Below are 11,451 nucleotides of genomic sequence, written 5' to 3' on the forward strand. Positions count from 1 at the left end.
AGTGGCTGCCCTTAGCACCAGGACGGGCGTGTCTGAGCTGTCGACACGGTCGTCCATATAGACGTCGAGGGCCCTCGAGGCCGAAAATGCAAAACTGAAAGGGGAACTGGCGGAGCTCAGGCCAGAGGTGGCCCGGCTCCGCCAAATTGTGGAGGGAGCGGCGGTGACAATGCCGCCCCCGCATCCCGTAAGGAAGCCACGGTCGCCGCCTGCGACGGTATCGGAGAGTCCGCTCTTGCAGCAAATAAGCTCGCTCATGGACGTGAAATTGGCATCACTAAGGAGAGAGCTGACGCCGCAGGCGGTGGGGTGGACCCGAGTGACGGTGGAGGCCCTGAGCGCCCGGCCGTTGCAGGGCTACCGCTGCCTCGAAATGGGGCATACACGTCAGCAGTGCACTGCAGCCGAGGATCGGTCGGGTCGCTGCTACGGATGCGGCGACCTTGGCCATAAAGCCAGCGAGTGCCCGGCCGCGCTGAAATGCCCGCTCTGTTCAGATGCGGGAAAGCCGGCCGGACACCGCCTCGGCAGTCGGGCGTGCCCCGCCAGCGCGCGGCGCGACCGCAGCGCCCAAAAGGGGGCGGGAGAAAAGAAAAAGCGAAAGGCAAAAGCGGGGGCCAAGGCAGCGGCCCCCGCGGCGGCTCAAGAGGGGGCACCCATTGGTGGACCCGCCCCCAGCCAGAAGAAAGTAGAGTCCGCTGAGACCCCCAAGGCCGTCGCACCAGCGTCGGCCACGGAGGTGCAGACGGCCGAGTAATGGGGCCCACGGGCCCAATTATTCAGGCCAACCTGAACCGCTCGGCCAGGGCACAGGATTTACTGATGCAGAACCTGGCCGAGCGGGGTGCCGGGTTGGCCGTCGTGTCAGAGCCACACAGGGTCCCCGAACATCCGCATTGGGTGGGGGACTCTGTGGGCTTCGTCGCGATTCTATGGGCAGGTCGGCAAGGACCCCCGCCATGCTCCGTTATTGAGCGTGGGCGGGGATACCTGGCCGTTGAATGTGGCGATACCGCGGTGGTGGCCATTTATGCGCCCCCCAGTTGGTCCCTCGAGCTTTTCGAACAGTACCTGGACGGGGTAGGGAGATGTATCTCCCGCTGCCAGCCCCTTCCGGTGCTCGTCCTGGGGGATTTTAACTCCAAAGCGACTGCTTGGGGGTCCCCCAGGACGGACTCGAGGGGCCTGGAGGTGCTCGAATGGGCGGTGGGACTTGGGGTCGTGCTGCTTAACACGGGCTCGGTCCATACGTGCGTGCGGCATAACGGGGGCTCCACTGTGGACTTTCATGGGCCACGCCCCGGGCCGCGCGCCGTATCTCGGGGTGGAGAGTGGCGGAGGAGGTCGAGACACTATCGGATCACAGATACATTTTTCTCGACCTCCCCGCCGCCCCAAGGACGACACCCCGGCGTCGCCCAGGTGGAGGAGAGCCACCACCGCGGTGGGCGCTGAAGCGCCCTACACCAGGACGCTCTGATGGCGGCAGCCCACGTCGTGGCCTGGCCAAGTGACGTCAATATGCAGGGAAGCAGTGACATCAATATGTGATGTCATGAACCGTTAATAACAATTTGGTAACTAAGGAGTCTGTCGCGTCTCGATGCTTCTAGAAAGTTCGATTGTGGTCCAACGGAATTATCGATCGGTCCAAAAATATCCTCAATGATGGTAGTCTTTTGTCTTCCTCTCCTTTCGCCTCGTTACAGTATAATAAATTGAAGGAATAAATTTCAGCAAATACAACATGTCCTTGATGTGTTAGCTACAGAAATATAGATTTATTTGTGGTCGTCTCTGTCAGCTCGCAGCATTTCAGGTGCGTGTGCTTCTTGCCTAATACATATATGCGTGTGCAGCAATTAGGTGATCATCGAGAAACAAGAAGCGCAACGGTAGTCAGGAGGTTTAGCCCTCGCGATCCTCATGTCACGAGCCCTAGTCAAATATAACAGTTATGCGAATCTATACGTTGCGTGGAGTAATGAAATTAGTCTAGAACTATTCCAGCTTAAGTTACAGTCACCATATTGATCATGCAACACTCACCCTCATTTTATGTTAACATAAAAAATAATAACTCAAATTTTAATCAATGTAATTCGAAAGTAGATTTAGTGCTATCTCTTTCGGCAGAAACTGTAGCGATAATAACGTGGCAGCTGACTCGAAAACAGGGACGCGCGATTGCTATACCACCATGTTGATTTTCGTTGTTTAAATACCTTTCCACGGACCAGGATATTTTCTAGGTAGCCAATCAACAACCGCTGCATTGGTTACAGTCGTGCGAATTTGGGTTTTCCCAATTTACGGTGCTTCCGTACCTGCTGCGCCGAGGCAGGTACATAAATGGACGCGTTGCTCGAACCGGTATAGTCACGGCTACGATATTTAAGGTCGTAAAATCAGTCGAGCCCTAAAGTAACCATGCTGCGGTAGCCGGGGCAATGGTTTACGATCTGAAAATGTCGTCGCCACGACTATACGTTGTCGACACGTTTAATAGTATGCCCGTCAACACATTGGATAATAAATGGCTATAGAACGGTCTTTATTTTCCGACTTGTGAGTTTTCCTGACCTTATCGCATTTTATATTGTAACATTTATTGAGAAAATTATGCGTGCGAAATTTGGAAATTTCGTGATTCTAGAAATACCTTTTAAAGAATTTCGTGATTTTATATGTACATTTTCTAGCAAAAAATTAAATCTTACATAAATAAAGACATACATGAGCTCCATATGTTCCTACTAGAATTCTGTTATCCGTTGCTTCCGCATGATTACGCTTTCACTGAGCGACATTTATCACTTATGAATGGTCGTCGCCTATAATAGAGTTATCTGTCGACTAATTCCTGTAAAATGTCAGTGTTATAAAAGAAATAGTGGTATAAAAAGGGCATTTGCAAAATATTTACTATAATATATAAGAATAAGAGCATGTTGACTTCTTACGGTTACTCATGACATATAAATAATATGTTATTTAAACCAGATATGCCGAATCCTCAAAATGTTTTATATTTATTTATTTTAAAATAAAACCCATTGTATGACATTAATCGTGGAACATATTGTCGTTCGAATGACCGCTCCGACTATTTTCACGAGTTCGACACGTTTTACGCAATTATTACATGATTGTAGTTCTATTTCTATCATTGAATATCTATAATAATTTTCAACAATTTGTATACGTTGCTGCATAGTGTAGCATTCCATGATGAATATATAAAAAATAATCTAAAAATCTGTTGAAAGATGTAACATTTAATTTGGCTGACCCTATAAATCAAAAGAATGAACTGAAAATATGTTTATATACAAAATATTACGTAATTCTGCGCACATTTCTGAAGCAAATTAACGGCTTTGTTCTTGCATGGTTTAGTTTAGAAATGTTTTGTTTAGCCAGCTTCGTCAAAGTGTAACGAAGGGCGTTAACTTTTGCGATTAACTGTACCCGCCCTACAAACAGGATTTCCCGTTTATTTTCGACAAAGTCACGCAAATCCCAAGCCGGATTGAGACGCCATACGGCAGGCAGCTCGTCTGAAGGCAACGACGTACGATAAGTAGGGATCGTTTTTCTTCGGAACAGCTATCGGTATCTGTGTAGCTATTTCACAGCAGCGCGTGAGTGGAATCAATTGAAAGGTCGGGGTGGCAAAGCCGCGCCTCGACCAAGTAGAAGTTCCATTACGCCCGGAGAGATGCATAGCCCTCGTCGTTCACTTGGTTAACCCTACATCCGAGAAGCGCGTGCACGTGCCCCTACTTGTAAGACGATCGTCTAACTTTCGAGGGAACTCGGGAACCCGCGCAGAGGACAATCACTGATAATTAAGAGTGAGATGGACCGGCCGATATTGATTGCGATAGTTCAAACTACATGCAGTAGCACTTCAATCAACCAGCTTCGTTTGGATCGAAGGGCCCAGGTAATTCTGCGGACGTAAGGAAGAACATCAGGTGTCGGAATCGCTGAAAATGTTAGTTTACTCGTTGATTGAGCTGCAGAATATAAGATTTGCTTATTTATCAGAAAACAAATTCAAGAGATTTGAAAAAATTAAACAACGTAACACGTACCACTGCTGATACGAAAACAGAATTTTAAGCAACGTTGAGTCGAAAATAAAATTCTGTGACATGCGGCGATCTTCTTTATATTACGGCCTTGAACAGAAAATCTGAAAATGTAATTTATGTATGGTTGCTTCAGAAATCAATTAGTGTAGGCTCAGTACTTGTTGGAGATGAATTAGGCATGTTATATTATATTAGGAAATTAATTTGTCATAGGATTTTACAATAGATATCAGTACTTATATGATATGACTATAAAGAAAATTAGATAAAATAATCAAATGTTAATTGCATACAAAACTAATACTACACCTATAGTCCTTATACCACCTTACTATACCACCTTATTACCACCTATAGTATACCTGTCATTGAGCCTGACGGTTAAAATCCAAGCATTTCCAAATATCCCGTGTAACATTAGCTCGCCCTCAAGATAGATAGAAACCAGACGTCCACATATCATCAACCATCCCTGATTCTGTTTCCAACTTTCACTTTCCCGCTCCTACATTTTTCTCACCCTAAAGAATCATCTTTCCTTAGCATTTCTGACGCTGTCACCAACTCTCTCTTTTTCTACCCCTATATTCTCCGACCCTTGGAAATCCTTGCCGCTGACTTTCACTCCGGAGACAAGAATAGAAATTCGTTCGAAATCTGAATCGCTCAGACTGCTAGGCTAATTGTAATTTAATAAAGGCATTTTTACAGGTACCAATTTCTATTTTACTTCGAGATCACAAAGATAGTAAAGAACGGTATACAAAATATTAGGGATAAGACGCGTGTGAATATAGGAAACATATTGTTACTTATGGAGAATTTTTCGGACGTATTTTTTGGCTCCTTTCTGGGAGCGTTCGCTGGCTGACGCACAGTAGAGTATTTGACCTGGAAAGCTGCACAACGCTATTCTAATATTTCTTCCAATATTCAAACTCTTATAGCTTTGCCAATGTTTATCTAAATTTGGTGAAAAATTAAAGATTTTTAAGTTTGAATCTTTTACTTTTTGAGCGAGTAAAATTCTCCCTTATAAAAGAGCGCCAAAAATGTTTCGCTTCTAAATATTTATCACATATCTAATATTAGTTAAATAACGTTGTTAGAAATAACTATAATTTGCCTTGCTAAAGGTCGGTAAACCAGCACGTCAATTATACCAATAATGCTTGACATCGAGTGTCCTAACACAAAAAACCTACATGTATATCCTTGTACACGTATAAAAAGACCGCGTTGAACAGAACTTACCAGAAGCATACGAAAAATCTTTTATAACACACAGACCTGATGATACAGTCATTAAAATTATCTTAAGAGTCTTTCATTAAAATACCCAGCACCATAATTTAACAAACGCAAATAATGTAATTCTTGCGAAAGATATCGAAAAGCATAATCTTTAAATTCTTACTTTCATTAAGTATAGTAAACCTTAACGCAATAAAATGGTTTTTTAGCAAGATCGCAGTTATAATATTTACAAAGAACTTAATATCAGAATATAAAAAACTAGCTTTCTTTAAAAGAAGAATCCCAGTCTCTTTCGTGTCTCGTGTAATAAAACTTCTTCCTCGGATGATAATTTTCCTAATTCTTGTCCATCGGTGCTGTCCAAGATTGATTCAGGAGGAAGTTCTAAATTCTAACGTTTCTTTTAAGAACAGCTTTTGTTATTGAGGCCGAAACCAAAAGATTTTAAAAAACGAAAAACATGTTTTATCTACAATATTAACGGTACGCGTTAGCATTGTTCCTTCAAAAATAGCTTTAACGCTGTTCATGTAATACACCGGATAGTTATTACACCAAGCTCGGTTCATTGCCGAAATCTTATACTATGATGTTAACCCCTAGACGTACCATTTTTTCACAGTTATTGCGATTAGGAATTTTTCAATTGGTATAATTTCTTAAAAGAGACAGAACATTAATGTTTATTCCATGCCTGGATATACTTAAATGTTTATATATTAATAACAAAGATTAGAATTTTAATCCAACTTTAAAGAATAGAATAACGTCCATACTTAACAATTTATTATTAACAATATCCATCACGAGTCGACCTAGTCAATGTACGATAATGGGTTAATTTGTGAATGAGTAATGTAATATTTGAGTTGGCGCAGAAGGAGACGAATAAATTATATCGCGTAGGATAATCCGGATATTGAAGACATTGGCTAATCGAGATCCTGGTTAATCGGGATTCTACTGTGCACACACACGTACGTATTCCATCAATCATGTATACCCTGTGGAGATATCGATTCGCTTTGAGAGCGACTTTCACGAACGAAAGACTCCCGGAAGGAAAGTTTTCTTTGCGATCGTTTGAATAAGGATGTTATCTACACAAGCCAGCGAAACAGCAGGAAATACGGGAGGAATACACTCAAGAAAGGTGAAACTTCCTTTTGTTTCGTGACCAGCTGTTGTTTGACTTGACTGGGTTTCAAGGATCCTGCGGTATATTCCGATCGTGATTGGGCGGTTCCTAAGACAAGAACACAGAAATTTTACGTGGCATTTTCGTGACTCGTGATTCAATTAATAGCAAACAGCGGATTTTGTACGTTCATATATTGCTGAAATCAGAGGGTGGTGTACAAGACAAGAAAACCATTAGTAGAATCTAAGAATGCCGATACGTTAATGTCGTTTTATTAAGATTATTGAAACAAGAAAATTCATTCCTATTTCTTACAATTAATGTAATGTAATTCTTTTGTTTTGCATGTAACATACGGACATTTCTTCAGACATTCTTTTTACTACTTTCTGAGAGTATCACGGAATTGTGAACCGGGCAAATAAATAAATGGAGAACCAACTCACTCTCTTTCTCTGACCGTAGTAACAGAGAGAAACTATAGTATTGTTCGAACTAAATACTATATCGTGGAAAGTAACCGTAGGGTCAATTAGTCAACTAACCGAACCGTACTTTGTAGTATTACCTTACTAGGTGCGACTTAAAAGCTACCCTTACACAAAGTTGGATCAAGGATCGGGGAAAATAACGATATTCTTTCCTCGAGGTAAAAATACAGACTGGTGTATTGTTGGTGGAAAGCGGTATTTATATGATTATCTAGCCTATGGAATTTCTTGTATGAGATTAAGGTCCTGGAGTGACGTGTTGTTATCTTGTCTTGAAAAATATGTGTTTAAGGTTTATGTTTTACAGATGTCTGGTCCTAGGGATGAGGCCGCGAAATCATGCCATGGCGTGATTGGAAGTATGATTCTTGGTATAAAGAGTGCGTTGATCCGGCGCGTCACAAGAGCGTAGGCTGGCGCCGACCGAATCGTTGGGACAGAATCCTCGGGTGGTCTTTTACGATCTAGATACATATGGTCATCTTCTACTACCATTTTTCCAAGGGTATATAAAGGGTCCAATTTCAACCAAAATCAGGCTAGTTTCAAGTTACCTTCTGACGACAAGATGTTAGCGAAATCGAGTTCGATTCTTTTTGAAGCAAACTAAAATCGAGTACATATATCGTAACGAAGTCATAAGTCCCTACCAAAGGATATATATAAAATTTGTAATATAATGTATTTCCAGGCTGACGAGAGATCCTTTTTTGTTTTTTTAGTTATTTAATAATAAAGACTCTAAATTATGATTATGTTCTAAGAAAATGAGATCTTTCCAAGGAAAGACACTCGTTGGGTAATAACTGCAATAACAATACGCGGCATCTTATGCAAAGCAGCTTTAATCGGCGTTGCAACGAAAGGGTTAAGAATTTTCCGACATTTCCATCCACTTTTACTGTAGCGCGTTTATTTAAAAAAGAATTCGATTCGCGACAAAAATCCAATTAAAACCGACGAGAAATAGAACAATAGTAGAGAGTAAATGGAGCCAGATGGAAATACAATCAACTACGGTCGATATTACAGAGCATGAAACGAAAGTAATGCTAACAAAGGAGAAGGAGAAAAATGCTCAGAATCAATAACGCATGGGTACAGCAAAAAGCAACGAAAATTCAACAAAACGCAACAAACCGTTGTAGGAAGCAGAACCGTTAATAAACACGCGAGCGTGAGTCAAAGCGGAAGCAAGAAGGAGGCGAAATAACCTGCGAGAACAAGAAGGGAAAAATTCAGGCAAACTAATCTGATAGGACTAACAATGGAAATAGGAGAGAGCGGTGTGGGTAGGAAGGAGCGAAATAGAGGGAGTGCAAGAAAGTTAGAAAGATAAAAGTTTCCCGGTGGTGGGAAGAAAATGAAGAAAATTCCGGTAGAAGAAGGAGAACAAAAGGAGAAACAAAAGGAGGAAGGTGACGAAAGGAGTGTGTTGGATGGCGTTGGCGGCGCGGCGGCGGCGTCTCGACCAAGAAAATCGTGAGAGGAAAAGCTCCCCGAGCTGGATAGAGAGACATAGCATTGGTTGGCCGACACGTGACCGGCATATTTTGGTTTAGTTGGTAGTTCGCGTTTCTGGTCCCAATGTCGCTCGATGCTCGTTCAGGCACTGCCGCAGGCTCGATGTTCACACGCGTCACGAACGGGGGATGGAATCAAAGCATGTAGCCCATGCCCGTGCCAATGGAAGCGCTGAACTAACCCGAATCAAGACCACCTTTGAATACTGCGATACCTTTAATAGGAAGTTCAATTCTTCCGCCCGAACGGAGATTACATGTATACTCTTTATAATCGACACGTATCGAGGGAAAAAAGGCGGTCCACTGTTTAGCTTCCGACAGAAAATAATCCACCGAAAAGAATTCGGACCGGTCTTCTAACCGCGTTAGAATACAAAACGGCTAGTTACCTTTATTACTTTCAAACTCAATTTATATGGAACACCTTATGAACTTTTATCGTATGAACTTTCGGCAATGTTCCGCTAGTTTTATAAACATGTATGTTATTAACTTTTTGTTAATGCAATTCATAATGTAGGTAACATAATTTGGTTTCTTGGCTTATGTAACTATTCCTCACATGATACGAGCATAATATACGGTCGAAAATTATGAATGACCATCAGTCAGAATAGATCAATCATTAATCACAAATGTTTAATCAAACGTAATTGCTTTCGTTAGTTAGATTAGACAAAAATATTTGTATGTTAATTTTTAGTTATGATTGCTGAGCAATCGTAAACTACAGATATTTATGCAAACGCATATGATTATAGGAAATAAATAAATTTATGGGACTTGGAGAAAAATTTGTTTTTGAGAAAACGAATGGATTGGGTGTTTTGAAAAAAAATGTAAATTTGCATTTGTAATACAAATTGCGGTAAATAGTAGCACATAGAGTAGTAGTAATAGCACTAGTAGTAAGTAATAATAAATAGTACAGATAGTAAAACAATTTGCATATAAATTTCATAATTATTACAAATATATTTCATATCACTGGGTATATTTTCCACTAATTTTTGCATACTTCGGTGTATAAATTTTCCGTAAACATACGCAATCTACTCCTAGTCATTTATAATTTATGTAATAGTATGGCGCCCGGAAATTTTCGGTCACGATTTACTGAAACCGAATAAATTGACGGATAAAAACCTTAAAATTAGAGTACTAGTGAATGTAAATTATCATTTGATTACTAATGCGTTTACTTAAATCAGTAACCATTACGATTATATTGAACTACATAATATTAATAATATTTGTTTACTCACATATGAATAAATTAATATTTGCTATTGTGTTCACATGTAATATCAATTTTTATTGATTCCACTAACATAAATAAAATTATAAAGTAATTTTAAGAAATTATTAAATGATAAAGTAATTTTGAAAAATGATTATATATTCGCAATATTTATTTTTAATCACTTTTCGCAATATAGATTAATAACTAATGGTTATTCTTTGTCACATTAAGTAATGATTAGTAACTCTTTTAGTCAAGTTGTCACAAACAACTGATTGTGAGTAATCACTAGTCAGCTATTGACATTAATGCGTAATTAGCAGTAATTACTCATCGTGTATTCTAACTGCAACTAATATTCATTAATTATTAATTATTATTATTCACAAGATTGAAGTCAAAATTGTTAATCATATATTTGATTACATCTTATCCAATTCTGGAGTCGAGAACAAAAATGAATGGATTGGTAAAGAGAAAAGGATCGATGAAGTTTAATAAATTTATAATACTATTATGAACTTTATTTTTCATTTACTCTTCATCCTTATAGTACATAAATTATTTAATGAAAAATCAAATTAACATTTACATTTTCATGTACGAAAGACTATATTGATCTCGTTATACACATGTTTGAGAATTGTATAAAAAACTCCAGACCGTCAGGTGAATAAATAGAAAGCAAAAAGTAGAATATAAAATGAATTTATATGTATAAAGTTAAGTAAATGGAACGTATGAAATTAATTTGTGTGCACAGGAAAAATGCAATTTTTCTAGATTGTGCAAATAAAAGTATTTTTGCTGAGTTTCTGTTATGCACGCTGCAATATATTTCCCTGATCGGTAAAACATATGTACACAAAACTACGACCTTACATTGTCGTTAATCCTTCCACAGTGGAATAAAATTATGAATTTCTAAAAAAAATATGAAATTTTTTATTGTTTTAAACGATTTTGACGGTGATAAATACAAAAAAAAGTTTAAACACGTTTTAAAAATAATATTTAGAAAAATAAACATCCAATTACACATAATTACAAGTTGTGTGATATATCTTATAACACGGAATATATTATATGTATGTAGGGTGTACCAACATTATACATATTCTGGGAAATGAGGGGTTCCCGAGGCCATTTCAAGTAACCCTTTCCTTTACTGAAATGCAATCCTACGTCGCAGTCTGGACAATAGCATCTCTTTTCCTTTCTAATTCTCGTTTCACCAATTCGATGTGAACAGCACACTGTACATAATCTGGTCGATTTTTCTTTGTTAATTCTTGCTGGAACATATTCAATAGAATATTTTTCTGTCAACCGAAACGTTAATGTTTCTAGTAATGTTTGGTGGTTACTGTGCAATTAGATCATCTATTATTTGAAAGTGAAACTGCAAATGTGATCTTTTTCAGCCTTCCTTCTTATATAATATGTAAACATTCCATACTTCTTGTCCTAAAAGATGTATGAAAATTTTTTCCCTTTGTTACATGTTAAATCGTAGCAAAATCTGCAGCAGGAGAATACAAATTGTGAAATAAACTTTACTCTTATCAAGGCAAATGCAACCTGTAGATCCAACTTCTACGGGTCCGGATAAGATATATTTTATTAGCTTGAGAATACTCTCGGTAAGAAATGTCCCAGAGCAAAGAAGCAGAAGCTTAAGAGAAAAATACAG

At 39.5% G+C, this 11,451-nt stretch overlaps 1 protein-coding gene across 1 annotated transcript; it reads left to right on the top strand.

Annotated features, from left to right (window-relative positions):
* Window positions 1-756: 756 nt before the first annotated feature.
* On the top strand, window positions 757-1,819 carry LOC144477658 (uncharacterized; the record flags this gene model as incomplete). The annotated part of the gene is made up of 2 exons (XM_078195392.1): window positions 757-1,250; window positions 1,766-1,819. Coding segments are annotated over exons 1-2 (548 nt in total), but the record flags the coding sequence as incomplete, so codon positions are not given.
* Window positions 1,820-11,451: the final 9,632 nt, after the last annotated feature.

The sequence above is a fragment of the Augochlora pura genome, unplaced genomic scaffold (genome assembly GCF_028453695.1).
Source record: "Augochlora pura isolate Apur16 unplaced genomic scaffold, APUR_v2.2.1 APUR_unplaced_27, whole genome shotgun sequence".
Classification (NCBI taxonomy): Eukaryota; Metazoa; Arthropoda; class Insecta; order Hymenoptera; family Halictidae; genus Augochlora; species Augochlora pura.